The following is a 16,236-nucleotide window of genomic DNA, read 5'->3' on the forward strand; positions in this document are numbered from 1 at the left end:
TCCTGTCATCTTTAACTAAAGGGGATACTGGGACTCCCCAGCCTGAAACAAGGGCTTGCCGAAAAACTGCAGAGGAAACAGTCAGAGATTCTCTGTTTCTAGCCAACAGAAAAAGCAGTAAAGAAAAAGATATTCAAACTTTCAGATAACTTTCTCAAGTTCCGATAGGACTGCCTCCTATGCCGGACTAGTGGTTTGCTCCACCTCCTCCTGTTCTTCCATGTCTTTTTATTACAGCCTAATTCCATATCTTTCAGGTTTTTCTTCATTGCTCTCTCCATCTCACATGCTTCCCTTCAGGGTCCCCTCAACACCCACACAAAACCATGGAGTCACCTTGACTGACTGCTACCATGCAGATTACTCCTGCTGGGGGCTATCTTGTCTACTTAGACTGGAAGCTCTTTGGAGCAGAGATTGTCACCACTCTGTGCCCATACAATGCCTAGCAGAAAGAGTCTTCTTTTGATCAGTCCTCTGGCACTAATAGAATAAACATGATTAATAAAGTATCTGCCTATACTCATATACAGGAATGCTAGGACTCTATGAGAACAAAAACAGGTTCAGCTTTTGTAACACTGGAAATGTACAGTTAAATCCATGAAATTTCTACTGACAGATGATGGTGTAACAAATGGAATATTCAGTAGGAAACCGCAGTCTGACTTACTTTGCTCTCTTGGCCATTTCATTGCCATCCCAGCGGGGGCTGTAAGGGTAATTCTTCTGGGCCTGGGAGTACAGCTGGCCACTGTTAGTGAAGTGGTAGACGGACTGAAATGTTAGGGTTGGTTGGTCTCGAGGAAAGTACAAGGGTAGGTCAACTGAAATTAAAAAAAAAAAAAAAGGAAAAGAAAAAAAAAGTCATAAAAATACACCATCGCATTTTTTTCCTTTTTTTACTGGGAATATATCATTCCTTTCTATTGATTTAAAGGTCACAGAAAAGGAGAAATTGATGATTACTTCTAAAATATACTTTTGTATTTCTTGTAAGTAATGATTCCAACATATTGCTGTATGGGATGCTTTGCTTTATCAAAACATTTTTGTAAAGTACATAATTAAAAAAACTGTTTAACTAATATATTTCTATGGTAATCATACTGTTTGCATCATGATTATTTTGTTATAGAAAAAGTAACACAGTTATTTTCCCTTAGAGTGAAATGTTCCCTTCCAAAAATTCACAAAATACATTCTGTTTATGTATTCCATTCAAGAAACAAATTTCTCTATCTGCTTTAGTCAATTCATTTTAGTGCCCCCATGGACATCAAAAGCATTATCATTCTCATTTTACAGCTGTCTGAGACCTAAAGTGGTTAAATGGATTTGATAAAGGGTGTAGAAAGATTCAGTCACGAGTTGGAAAAGATCTCAACTTGCCATCATCTGCTAGACGAAAAAACCCCCCACAAAACCAAAAACACACTGCAGAGTCATTAATACCCAAAATATCTCACTAAAAATAAAAATCAGAACCTCTTAGTTCCCTTTGCTTATCACTGTCTCATGATCAGCTAGGTCTGGCAGAACAATAAAATAGTCTACAACAGTTAATAGTATGTCAGAAACTGATTTTTAACTTAACTTTTTCATTGCTAGATTTAGAGTTTAGATTTTCTTGGTCTACTTTTAATTTCAGGAGGCTTCAGAAATCTGTAGTTAAACTGACTTATGACAACAGAATTGGATTATTTACATTAAATGTCTAATCTAACACCAAAATTAACAGAAGAATGTACATTTCTTTTAAAGGTGTAGACTTCATCTATAAAGCACCTATGACCATACTTTTTGTTATCCTCCAAATCACAATTTTTTAATTCTGCACAATGAAAGAACACTGCAATGGAACAGTAACTCCCTGTAAATCTTAAATAATTTTTCCTATTGGTGTAGCAATGAGTGAAATAAATTAATAAGATTATAATTCATTCATATAAGGCTGGGTTCTCAGTATTCTCTCTTTGTCACTTCAGTCCTTTTTCAAGAGAAGGAAAGACTCCTAAGTTAATAAACAGGTTGTAATAGCTGAAGTAGGAATCAAAGCAGGTGGCAAAATCATTACAAACAGAATTTTAAGAAAGAGAAAGGATCGTTACAGGACTGGACCCATCCTCAGGTGGAACAGGATCTCCCCTCCAGTACGCTTGGTAACGCATTGTATTTTCTACTTTTAAATACTTCATGGAGTACTGCCTTTGAAATCTCTGCTCATAGACTGAGATACCAGTGTAAGACAGATTTTATTTTTCTAAATCCCATGCTATCATCCTGCTAGTCCCTTCATTTTTCAGTTTTTCTAGTCATGTCTGAATACTTGGAAGTGCATCAGCCACACCATAGCTCCCTTTTCCCTGAATTACCCTCCAAGCTCTACGAGCAAAACTGTTTGTAGCCGTGAAGTACACAAAACTGAATGTGATATTCCAGCTGTAGTCTCAAAATACAACAAATCACTGTGGATGACAGCGGTTGCTCAGTTCATGACCTAGTGTCTGAGCTACACGTGATAACTTCCCGAGTCCTGGTGACTCAGCTCACATAGCAGCTTCCAGCAGATATTTAAGTGGTAATGACATGGGCAGAGTTCTGCTAATTTGAGGGCAGATCACTGCTGTAACAAAGGTTAGATTCAAAGATTGCTCTGTCAAATTCCTCTTTATAACATGATTATTAAATAACAACCCTGAAAAACATTGGTTTATCGAGGCCATTTATCAGCAAGCAAGCTGTCTCCTCCCCTCGCAGATGGTACATGTGTGCCACAGCCTCTGAAGGACTTCACCATGGAAAAGAGCACGAAGCAAGGAGACAGGCTCTCTGTTTTAATGTTATAAATATGCTTCTTCAGCTCTGGGTGCTTAAACTCTGTTGCTCTAGTGCATCTTTTCCCTTCTTAAGTACCAACTCCTTAAAGGAAAACTACTCTGTATGCTTGTGTATTTTATCACTGTGTGAAAGGAATAGCAAACTTCAGCTAAACACTCGCGTAACAGTTTAATCCTTACACTTAACTTTTGACTTGAGAATTTCTAACTTTCATTAACTTTCCTTTGAAAACCTCTGTCTACATAACAGGGACAAGCAGCAGCAGTTTTCTTCCTGTTACCTAAAACTAAATATTTGCACTTAAGAGAAAGTATCTAGCGCTAGAAATGCTGTTTAAATGGATAATCAAGACATTCCTATCACTACAGAGATGCATCCATCCGTTATGAGAAGCCTTTCTTTTACAAAAATATTTTTCCAACACCGGTATCGCCAAAATATAACAGAAAACATTATCTTCTTTTATTAACCAAAACCTATATAGGAATTTTCAGGAATTACATTACAAACTGTTAAATCAGATAATCAAATTAGATTTAAAATTGTGCATCCCACATCTGGCCAACAGCAGTATCACTCTGAACTGCAAGTAGAGTTTTGGAAAATTTGACCTGCCTTTGATTTCTAACGCTACCCTTCACCTAAAATTGCCAAACTCCCATTTTTCTAACCCAAGTGTTTCCTTAATACAAGGTGTGAGATGAGCCCAGACCAAGTAAAAAAACCTGTCCCTAATTCTGGAACACAACCACACCTAAAAGACCAGTAAACAGGAAACAGCCTTGACTTGTAAAGTGTTATACATATCTCAAGGTAGCCAGCTATTATTTCAGCAGTAGGAAGGGACGGCAAGAACTTGCTTCCGCCACAGTGGATGCCCCGTCCATTGACACTGTGAGTGTACAGAATGCTTGGATTTGTGGTGAAGTGTATTATCATACATGAAAAATAAGCAAATACCATTGGTAATCAATGCTAGCAAGGTGCTTTGAAGATAAAAGGTCAAATTCTGCTGATATTCGCAATTACATTTTTATAGGATGGTACAAGGCTGGTATAGAAAATTTTTCTTTTTACTTGGTCATATACACAATCTGACTCTCAATCTGTGCATTAATACAAAATCAGATCTGCTTTCATGTGATACGTACAGTGGCAAAGGTGTTATCGTAATTACATCCCAGACGTTTACACTTTGTCATGAAAAATGCATCACAGTTAAAAACAACGCACTGTTTTTGTAAATCAACACCTGAACTAGGCAAACTATAAAAGCCCTCTTTGGTTTGGCATGCTAGTTACCTAAGAACTACAAAAACTTATTCATACTGAATACAAGTACTATTTCCAAATAACAGCTGACTCACAAAGTACCCTGGTGATATGTCTGCAGAAAATAAGCAGATGACTCATGTCTGTAAATTCCTGAAAGTACCAATAGACCCCTTGCTTAGTCATCTTTTGCTTGGATGCTGGGTTCACGAGCTCTGGAAACTATAATGAGGGATCTAGCTCTTAGTAGGACTCTCTCTCCCTTTTTTCCTCTCTTCTAAACAGTGCAAATTACCTCCCTAAAAATAACTTCATCTACGTAAGTGAGTCACTTCAACTAGCAAGCTTATACAAGTCATGCAGTTAAGCAGTAATATTTGGTTATGAAGGTAAAAATCTTGCTGTCAAACTCAGATTTAAAATGAAAATTATGTCAGAGGAAGTCCCATTTACCCCTTCTCTCACAGAAATAGAAACATTTCCTTTGGAAAATTTAAACAATTAGCTCATTCAGGAAAGTAAAGCTTTCTAATTCAGTTCCATACTCAAAGTAATTTAATCCTGATGATTTCTTACTTTGGCTTTCCTAAGCATCACACTGTTAGTATAAGAGGAGCTCAAAGAAGCAGACGGGAGAAAGCAGCCAATACCATAGTAAAACACTGCTTTCTCCTACGTTACAATTTACAGATCATTTTTTAAAAGTCAAGTTTTAGAAAGCCATAGCGCGGGGAAAATCACGTCTTTATGAAAGCTCTACATGAGCAGAACTTGGAGGGCTGTTTTGGGTAATTAAGCATTGAGTAAATTCTTTGGTGATTGAACCCTAATTTTCCCACACAGTTCATAAGAAAGCAAAAGAAAAAGGACTTGCTTGTTGAGAATGAGTCATGTTGTAAAGAAACTTAATTACAGTTTATAAATAGTTGAAGTTGCTCTCTTTTGAAACATAAGAAACTATGGAGAAGTAACACACAAATTTGCTTCTCTTGACTTAGTTAGCATTTAGTGCATACATATATTCAAAACAGTTATCTTAAAGCCAAAATCCTGATTCATTAATAACTAAAAAACTGTGCAACGAATCAGTAAGGCTTAATTGTTCATTTTCTTAAAGAACAACCATGCTGAGATCTGGAACAGGTTACCTAGTTTGTTAAGCTTATGTCAACTACAGAGTTGCTTTCGACAGTTTTATTAACTCTAAAATAATATCTTTACCATCTCATTTTATAGCTGTTTAAATAGGGTACAAAATGTGGAAGGGATGTCTCGGCAAAAGCATATACCAGTGCTGCTATAGGGTTTCTGAAGGAAAAATGCTCAGAAGAAAAAGGCAGGTTTACCACAGTGCTCCCCTCCCGGCCTTTAAGTACCGGACAGAAGAGAAGGGAAAACAAAACCATGCTTGAAATGCATGCTGACCATACAAATATTTCAAAGTACTTAGATGGTAATATTTAGAAAATTTTCCATATACTGTTCCCCTGTTCTAGAGAAAAGGTTTATTCATCCTTTGTACTGCACTGGATAAATCCAGATATTTGTTTTCACAGAAGTCAACATTTACTCTCTGAATGTTACGCACCGTTTGACTGCTTGGATGATACTATACTGGTTATCTTATTAACCTTCTGGATGCTTGAATCTGCTGCAGTTTATTGCACCTGTAATTTGTTTTGCACTCATAGACACTGGCTGATCTGGATATCTTACTGCTAAGATTTCCACTTCTGCAAGATTTCATTGCCTGCACAACATTAATTCAATCTCTACTTGCTTTATGGAGCAGCCTTCAAACACAAGATAACACAGTCGTCTTTTCAGTTCAGTTCCCAGGCTGGACAGAGCTGGCCAAAGGAGACACTGTTCTGGTTTGCCCCGTTTGACAGCCTCTACCCCTGTGCACAACACTGCACAATTTACTGCACAACACTGAAGCCTTGCTCTGATTAAATCCGTATTCATTTCTGCATGAGCTTTTCAATGTGATGATTCTAATCACCATGAGATATAATGGCTACATAAAATGTTAAAAAAATTGTTTCACAGGACCTTCATGAGTTGAGAGGCTATTTAGGGATTCCAGACCGGGAATGAAGGAACAAGGAAAGGATAGTCAGCTTGTCTACTGACGCTGAGCGCCAGCTTGTGGGACCCAGTTCTTCTGAGACGTAATAGTAGATAATACTTCATATAGCCAAACACAACTCCTTCCAGCATTGGCTGCCGTAGTAGGTACTTCAGTATCAATGATTACTGGACATGTAAAAAGTTTTGTTTAAATTATTTCACCAGAAAAACAAGAAGGGTACAGGAAAGATGTGCTAAACCCAAATCTCCAGAGAATACTGAACAATCTTAGCTTGATACTATCCGTTCTCTTCCCGAAATTCCCTGACTCACTCCTTACTTATCATCCAACTTTGGCCAGAGACTGCTTCTGCATTCAAGTACTTCTGATGAAGTCAGTCATGGAAACAGGAAACACATATTCCAGGCTCCAGAACTGTCTCTTATTAGTATATATTCATCATCTTTTTGCTTGTTCTTTTTTTGGTTCACTGAATTTCACATTCTCTCTGCCTTTACTTGCAACTGACCTCACAGTGCTGGGAAAAACAACTTGTGGATTTGAATGCACTGCCTCAGCCTGAAAAGTTCCTTGAAATCAGAGCTCTCCAGTTTTCATGATGTGTTACTGTGGATGAGACCCATGGGAATTTACAATGCAACTCGCTGGTAACACAGATACCATATATAACGCTCCTTACACATCTACCAAGCTCTATTTTAAAAAGAAATTTTCTTGTAGGTTTTCTGACATGACTTCTCCTATGGGAAAGCTGTTCCAGACAGCCTGTATGATGGGTGAAAAATCTTCACCTAAGCTCAAGGGAAAACAGCTATCTTCACTTTTTACACAGAAATTCCAGTACAGAAGGCCTTTCAGGAATCATATTGATCACTGTATCTACTGGGAAACCTGAACAGATTCAGCCACAAGCATTTTGGGGACTGTAGTGGCTAGCACAAATCTCTGCAGGGCAGGATTTCAGGCTATTTTGCATAGTAAATCTTCCCTCGACTCTTCTGTGCTGAAGGTCTTCAGCCTACATTCTACTGGCAAAAAATGAAAGGGTGAATTTCGCTCAAAACACACAGAGAATTACAAAATGCCACAGCTATCCTGCTTTGGTGTGTGATGATGTAGTCTTGCAAGAATGAGAGAAAAAGGATGACAAATAACATATCAATGGCATTAGTGTGGGACTTTAGGTTAACAGAGCACAGTCATAGGAATTTGAATTTGTTAAATATTATTAGGGCTAACATCCCTTCTGGAGAAAACCAGGTTATTTGCAGGAAGATGCTATTTTGAAATCAACATTTCAAAATTTCAAATGTGAAATGAAAAGCTGTTTATGGAATTTTAGCTGAGACACTTATGGGACTTTGGGTGTACTGGTAATCACAGCTAGTTTTGAAATAATTAAGTCTACCCTTGCTCTGGGGAATATTCACCCCATCAGCAAAGTGAACGCTTGTATAGTAAATGAGTAAGATGACTTATATACAAAATACTTCCAAATAAATACTATGAAAATACAAGTAAATACTATGAAAAAAGAAACAACTATTTTTTTTAACTGCATCAGTTATATATCAACTGAATGTACAATATTAAACAATGGAAGATAAATGTTGAAATGTGATTGTAATAATGGAAAAATGGCAATATTTGGGATTATGACAATTTATGAGAATATGTGAAGTTCACAGCTGCTTGTTTTGTACTGGGAAACGGGTCTGGCAACAGAACTCACTAAGGAGCCAGTCCTGAAATGCATTTGTATAATGACTGATCCTCAACAATACAAGATCTTCTTGACCTTTGTCAGCAAGTATAATATTCAAGAATGGGAAGGGAGTCCACTGAGATGTTTAGAAGATAAGATTATTAGAAGATCATTAGGAAGAATACAGCTGGGATAAGAAAGGAAGAAAATGCTGAGGAATCTTTTCTGCAGCACAAGTTTAACACATTATCTCCAGAACACGAGTTGGCTGACAGTAGTTATTGAAGGTGCTCGCAAATGCCCAGTTTGACGTAACTTTGGTGATGTTCACCATGACATTAAGGAATGCTTGAAGGAATCTAATTTTCCTTATTTTTTCCTTCTTCTTTTTTTAATTGGACAGGAATGACTTTCAGTTATTGTCAGTCCAGGCTAGATTTGAAATAAGAATCGGTTCTTCTTTTTTCAAAATTTTTGCACCAACAGTATGTCCCTTTCCATAACGTGTCTTATGACAACAGGTCTATGGAAATGGCCAGCTTCAAAGTCTCAGATACACAAGTGGTTACCTTTAATTCCAGCGCTCTTAGACAGCCCCTAAATATTTCTGAAGAATGGAAACAATGAATTGTGATGGATTAAACTATTCCAACACATTACAGAGAGTAGATTTGTTTACTTGTGGATTTCAATGAGACTAGAATAAATTTATCACTTAGTTTTCTTTGTTTCGGTTTGTTAGTTGGGTTTTTGAAAAATATAAAGTACGTAACTCGTTTTTATTTGAAGAGGACTGCATGACACTGCTGTATCTATCTTGTGGTTCTTATTCCACTGATAATGGGAACTACAACATAGTCTAGGCACCAATGGCAACTAGATTTATGATTATTATTGTTTTGATTTTCTTTCAACATAGGCAGATGCTATGTTGTAAAAATATCCCATGTCTTTATCATAACCTGTATCTTTCTTTTTAAGTACCCTATCCTTTATACAAAAACAGCATTTTAAAAAAAATGTGACAAAAATAGCTTAAATACCTTAAGTTACAGTCATGTGCTGCAGACAGAGTATCTAATTCTTCGTTCAGTCTTACAGAGGAACCAAGTAACAGATCAAATCAAGATATTCTTCAAGCAGTTTCCAGCTATGTGGTCAAAGACCATGAAAAAGCGATGTAAATTAACCCGAAAACTGCTTTATAATGTCTTCTTGCTTTGGAGTGTCATCACCCACCTCAACTATGGCATACTCTTTTGGACTTTTACAGCAACACTGGACTACCTCCTAAAAATATCCCATGGACTACCTCATAATCCTATATTGAGCCCAAAGAAATGGCATAATGGCCTCATAGGTCTTTTCCTTCTCTAATTTCTGTAACCATGATTATTTTAATTAAGAAAAAGGCTTTTTATTTTTACCTGACTAGCTTCAGCTAGTGACATCTATTTTGCTTTATTTTTACTTCAAATTCTCAAAGATCTTCATTCCCTCCCCCTTCCGTTTTTATTTCCTTTTATTGTTTCTGCTGTAACGGTTTCTATAGTAACTTCTCTAAGTGCTGATGAGATTGATGCTACTAAAAGCTGCCTCTTCTCCATCTGAATTGCTTGAAGCTTATACTTTAAATACAGTTGCAGTTGTTATGGGTGTAAAAAGCAAGCTGTGCCCTTTCTTGGCACAGGCCGGTGACCATTGCATGTTACAGGTGGAGAAAAGGCAAAAACTTTTCCTTTGCTTTTCCAGTACAGAGATGCATTGTTAAACGCTGAGAAGTTCTACATTACTTTCCAGCAGGACAGAAGACTTCTAAAGCATGTTTTCACTTGAAAAGCAACTGTGCAAAAACATTGGCTTCTCTCACTGGTACTTTATTAAGCTTATGAGTCTTGCAAATAAGTTCTTTTTCCTGTTTTAAATGCTGCCTGGGATTTGAAAGGAAACTGATTTATTTCATTCTCATCTGTGATCAGTGTGACATTATCCTGCAGGTCAAAAGGACCCTTTGCTGACACACATGCTATCCTGTTCTTTCAAGCTCTGCTCCATGCAGGCTTACAGCTTTCAAATCACAATGCAGTGTAATCCTGCCTGACCCAACCAGCCAACTAAGCCACTCCAGATATTTTTAAAGCTAAACTGAAATCTACTTTACTGCAATATAGGCCCATTGCTTCTTCCCACTCCTGAATGTTGCAATTTGTCACTTCTGCCCTTGAAGCCACCTTTCACAATTCTAAAGGCTTATCCTTCTATTGCCTTTTCATGACCTAAAGAACTAGTCTGTGGAACATATTCTTTTAAGCCATGCTTTCTAGACTACCAGCCATTTTTGGCGCTCTCTTGTGAATGCTCCATTTGAGGATGAAGCAAGACAAATAACAGGATCACAACCCTAAGCTTCAGGGAGCGGACTTTGGGCCTTCCTCCCATGGAAGAATCCTATGGGATAATGGTCCTGGACAGAAGAGGGGTCCATGATCACCTCCTCCAAGCTCAAGAATGGTCCATCCTAATGAGCAGAAAGTCAAGCAATAGTAGCAGGAGGCCTACATGGATGAACAAGGAGCTCGTGACAAAACTCAAACATAAAAAGGGAGTATATGAGATGTGGACACTCTGTGAGCATGCAGAGACCAGGCTGGGAATGTCATAGCTCACCTGGAGTTGAATCTGGCAAGGGGAGTTAAGGACAACAAGATGGGCTGCTACAGGAACAGCAAAAGGAAGACTAGGGAAAATCTGGGACTGCTGCTGAATGGGGCAGGGGAACTGGTGACAAAGGAGACAGAAAAGCAGCTTAAGCACTCCCTCCTTCCCCCATTTAGACATCTAATCATCTTTGTGACCAGTTCCATCTCTAAACCAAAGTGTATTTCTTATTATTCAAAAGTAAATTATATTTATCTATTTCATAAAAGGCATGCAGCAGTCGCCTTTGTGTGCCATCGCTGTGTCACATATGGATACTTAGAAAAAGTTTACTTTGTTGACAAAGTAATTGTCATTGTGTAGAAAGAGGAAGGAGATAGGGAAGAAGGATCCACAAAATCTTTCTTTTCTTGATGCAGCTCTTATTTCTAGAAATTTCATCTCTCTAATAATCCTGTGGTGTTCTGTATCATCCTGTTTTTTTCTGAAAGTATTGTCTGGTATTGAACCCAGGACTGATCCATGTGAAACCCATGCTCATCATCTCCTTTCCAGACTGAAAACAAAATATTTGCTTTCTACTTGCTACTATGAGCAATTTTCAACTTGCTGTATCTCACACTTTTAACATAGCCCCCACCTTAGAGAAAAACTATCTATGAATGCCATGTGAGACAAAATATGTAGACACAAGACATAGACATAGAGTAAGAGGAAGAAGTACCACAATCTGTACTCAAGTCCCAACTCTGTCAATGACTTTTTATGACCCAATTACTTTTTTTCAAAAATTGAGTAGATAAAATAGGATTATATCACTTCCCTATCTCAGGCATCTTTTCTGAGAATTTATTAGTTATCCATCATATACTTGGGCACATAGTAGTAGTACTCTAGATATATCTATTAGATAAGAAAAAGCAACAGTTCACTTTTCTGAAAAGTGCAATTTTATAAGAAGTTATTACAAAACCTTTCAGTCCATTTGTTAAAGTGCTCGTAGTTCCTGGAAGAACATCAATTAATGTCTACAGCAATATATTACCATTTTAGAAGTATGGCAAATATATGCGTTTCTCAGAAATTAAAAAGGTAACATCCCCAGCAAAGTGACACTTAAAAAATACTTGCCAGTCCACCCACGTCAGGGCATACTTGTAAAACCTAATTCCTATCACAACCGTTGTTTCCTGTTTGTTGCTGATCATACCAAGTTTCATGAATTGCCTTGTGTCCATTCTCCCTTTTTTAGCAGAATTATAAATACAAACATAAAACCAGTTCATACTGAGTGACATGATTACAAAATGAACACAGAGAAACAGAAAAAGAGGAAAAGAAAACCTCTGTTTTCAAGTTCACTTGCATGCATTATGAATACCTAAATACGGAAAATCTCATTCAGCTCACATACAAGTAAATACCCAGGATGGAATCAAAGGAACATGATGTTTAACGTACTCTTAATGACAAAAATTAAATTATCAGCTTTCAATACAAATTTCAAACTAAATCTAGTTGGCAGTGTCCCTTAGAAATAAAGGAGAAAAATACGCAACGGAGAAAAATGACCAGCAAAAGGCTAATTAATTTTCCAAATGCTGCAATTCAGTCCTGGGATTAGCCCCTGCCTATGCCTAGTTAACTGCAGAGCTGTGTGCCTGTGACTCAGGCTACTTTTCCATCACACTGCCTGATCCACAGCACTGCAGCGTATCTGCAGCTTTCATTGACTTCAGTTAAGTGATACACACCTCACTACACAGGAAATGTCAGAGAATGCTTTGTTTTGTGGTGAGTAAAACAACATACAAAGTTTTGAAGAGACCCCCCTCTGCTCGGGGTATATTTTGCTGTAGGCAGAACGACATGTGCTCAGGAACTTTCAAGATCAGATTCAAAGAAATACATGGTACCGACTAAAAGCACTGAGAGTCAGAGGAAAATACCACCTTGTGAGAGACATTTATCTGCTTGCTGAACAGTCAAAAAATTACTCCCAAGCATTAGATCCGAATGGCCTTTGACTTCTGCCAGCCAGTTTTACATCACTGGGGCTTTGTTAATCTCCAGTTTCTCATTTAAGAACAAATGACATCCCTATACAATCTTTGCACACTTTTTTTGATCAGTATTGAACTTCCCATACTAGACTCCGAAAATACGTATTTTGCTATGCTTGACATTTCTGCTGAACTATCCTGCTTTCCTGACACTACCAGACATCACTCCATTCTCCTATAACTTGTTATTCACGTTGTCGTGTTCTCTCTTTTTTCCTTCTCCCTTAGTTTTCACAGTCATAAATTCCCATTTTCATTTAAGGACCAATGAGAAGAATAAAATAAAAGCCTATTAGCCTAAAAAACTGTGTAAGGAAGCCAAAACACCTCATTAGATAAAAGCTCACAGAAGCGATCTAATGTAAATATTCCACTCAACACTCTGCCCTTTTCAGGAAATGATGAGGGCAGACAACAGCTTATTTTTCCATAGCTTTTCTTGAAAAGGCTTCTCTTTCACAATCAGACTAACTTCCCTGAGGAAGTAGAGCCAATGCAATCTTAATTTCCTCCAAACATTTTTTCCTGGAATTTTAAGTGTTAATTGTGATGACTGCCAGGCACTGATACTGATGAAGAAGGGCAACTCTTGAAGGCTATCTTCTTTTCAGCTTCCAAAAGGTATGGGAGCAAATCTTACATGACAGAAAACTGAAAAAAATATATCTCTAAAACTACCAACTCCACTCAAATGGTTATTCATGCTCCAGTAGCACACAGGAGTCATTGAGCATATTCCAACTGCATTAAATACTATATCAAAACAACAAACACTAGCTACTTCTCACGTTTACATTTAACAAGATCTATAGGTCCTATATAACAGAGAGGGCTCTATGGCCAAAACTACAGGCAGATAAAGGTTTACTGAAATATTTACAGGAATGTTTACGTGAAACAGTCTCATGTTTGGGTTCCAAATTGCTCAGATAAACAAGTATTTCTTAAACATTTTTATTATCTCAGTGACTGTGGAGTTATTGTGGTAGGCATGTGAGTTTTCAAATAGAAATCTGCAGAAGCAATTTCAAAAAGAACAATAAATACAATCTTAGATGAAAGAAAATACTTTTGCCTTCTCACATAAGCTCTCCTAAACCCAAATAGCAAACACTAAGTGATCAGACACACGTTCATCTAGGAAAAATGTTCCATTTAAGACTTTATCAAAGCTCCTTGCTAGCCATTTACTACCACAAAGTCTACTTGTTTATTTAAACAGCTGCTAGAGGAATAGATGAAGGGGCTAACGAATGCTCATTAGCTCTGTTCTGTTGACTTACCAGAGGTGGGGCAATCTCCTTTCAAGGGCAGGTTACATCTTAAACTACACCAGGTGCCCAAAAAATTAACATTTACCTAAATTCTAAGGATTATTGTCACTCTACCGAATGATTAAAACATCTGAAGCCTAATGAATTATTTCTGCTTGGAAAGGGAACTGATAGAAGGAATTACTTCTTCAACGCAATTTTGTTTATTTACAGTGAGTGGGCATACATTCCTCTTTCTCTGAACGCTACTGGAATAAACTGCACTTTCTTTGCACAGTAGTGTAAACTTGTCTTCCCAGCTACTAATGCTCTTTCCCAAAATGTCATATTTTTTTTCCCCTCCTCCCAAGCCTCATCTGACAAACATGGCTACCAAAAATTCTTTGTTTGTGTCTTTATTTTCCAAGCTGCTTTCTAAGGCTGTGGACAGATGTGCTGATCCAGATCCAAAAGAGGTTTATGTGAGCGAACCCCAATTGTTTAGCTCAGGCCATCAATTCAAACCACGTAAGTTGACTGCATTGGCAGCAATTGCTCTGCTGACAAACATGTGCAGATAGCAATATCCAAATAGGAATGCATCAGAAGCTGGCATTGATGACTTCCACCAAAAAACCCTGAATCCAGAAGCGAGTGTCCACCCAAAGCCTGATACTTATAGGTATAACCTCCTATAACCCAATTAATGCTCTAGGCCCCTTGCTTGCTTCTCTCTCCTGTGTAAAAACCTCCTTCTTGCTGAGATGCTGCCTATTTCTGATCTATTCTCTGACAGAGGTAACCACATAACTGCACAGACAGGTAAGAGAGTGGACAAAAAGCTACTTTAATTGGCACTCCCATAGCAAGAAAGCTCGTTAATTAAACTTTAGCTTTTACCTGACGAGCACTTTGGACCTCCTGGGTCACTGGTGTTACCCAACACAGAACCTGAAATCCTTTACAGTTAGCCAAGGTCAGTGGCAGCAAGTGTTCCCATCAACCTCACCTAAGTCTGAGATGCCATACAAACTTAAGATGCAAATGCTGGCAGCTTCCAACATTCTCCATCCCCCAAAATATTGTTCAATGAAACAAAACCTTTTTAGTTTAATATCTGTCCTTTTCAAGATGTCTTAAACAAATAACCACTAACACAAGCAGTATTTCATTTGCTATTGCAACCGGTCCAACTTCTGTCAATCTCCTTTGTGCTGATAACCTAAAAATCTCATAAGATAAAAATTTATCTTTGAAAAGCCTACATACAGGTTGGTTTGGAGTCCTATTCTTATGTCCATACCAATAAGGCTACTTAATTCTCAATTGTGCACAGATAATGTAACTTGTGTTTATATTTATACACAGTATAAATACACAGAATGTATGCAGGAACAAGAATATGAAGAAATATCTATCTCCAAAAACTAATCATAGCTGATTTATAAACAAGAAGAGAAAGAAATCAGCAGTATATTGTTTACTTACAAAGCTTCGTACTGAGACTTACTCATAAAGAGTATCAATATCAAAAGCACTAAGCCTGATTAGCGATTTCCTCTTCCATGCGGATGCATGAACTTCTCTGAATGTTTATTTCTTCTGTCATATATTTGAAAGCACTTGATCAACTTTTAGAACTAAACCACTAAAGCAACAGTTCCTTTGACTGCTCTTTGATCTAATATAATAACTTCAGCAGCTACACTAATCTAATGATTAAGTTTGCAATTAGGTAGCTCTTCTGTGTTTTAAGGTAGAGTGGGTAGACTTTGCTCTTCATTCTGTAATTACAGCACAAATAATGTTTTTTAGCAAGTGAAATTGTTGTGAGGTTATTGGGCTTTGGCAATACAGAACTATTTTCCCATTTCTCTCCTCTTATCTTTAATTCAGTTTACTCAATAAAAATATTCTGAGTAATTTCACTTTACTTCTAATGTGTTTTGCTTCCAAGTTTCCAAACAAGTTTGTAACTTTGAATGCAAATAGTTGCAAAAAACCCCAAAGTTGCTTTTGAAATCTCTCAATGCATCTTTCAAAGGAAATACAACTCATGTTAGGGTTTATATATCTCACAATCTCAATTAAACCTAAAATTTTAACCAAAATTAAGATGCCAGTAAAATTTACCATGGTTCCTTTCATTTGATTTGCCATGGTGCTTGCTGTATATGGATCTATTTATTCTCCTCTGAATACTTTCTCTACATACTATAGTAAATATATGAAGTAGAACAGTTTTCAACTTATGGCTATCTCTCCCAGACATTTTATTAGACACTTGCTAAATATTCAACCATAATATACATAGTTATGTCAGTGGTTAAGAGATGAAAGCCTACATTA

At 37.3% G+C, this 16,236-nt stretch overlaps 1 protein-coding gene across 3 annotated transcripts in view; it reads right to left on the reverse strand.

Annotated features, from left to right (window-relative positions):
• BABAM2 (BRISC and BRCA1 A complex member 2) overlaps nt 1-16,236 on the reverse strand; it is a 178,416-nt gene that overhangs the window by 21,460 nt on the left and 140,720 nt on the right. For 2 of the 3 annotated variants that reach the window (XM_050893630.1, XM_050893629.1), the window contains exon 11: nt 674-827. In XM_050893630.1, the coding sequence (XP_050749587.1) occupies nt 674-827 (154 nt within the window). Of the gene's footprint in view, nt 1-669; nt 828-16,236 lie in introns of those variants that run through there. The other variant, XM_050893631.1, reaches the window with a different exon arrangement.

The sequence above is a fragment of the Gymnogyps californianus genome, chromosome 3 (assembly GCF_018139145.2).
Source record: "Gymnogyps californianus isolate 813 chromosome 3, ASM1813914v2, whole genome shotgun sequence".
Taxonomy (NCBI): domain Eukaryota; kingdom Metazoa; phylum Chordata; class Aves; order Accipitriformes; family Cathartidae; genus Gymnogyps; species Gymnogyps californianus.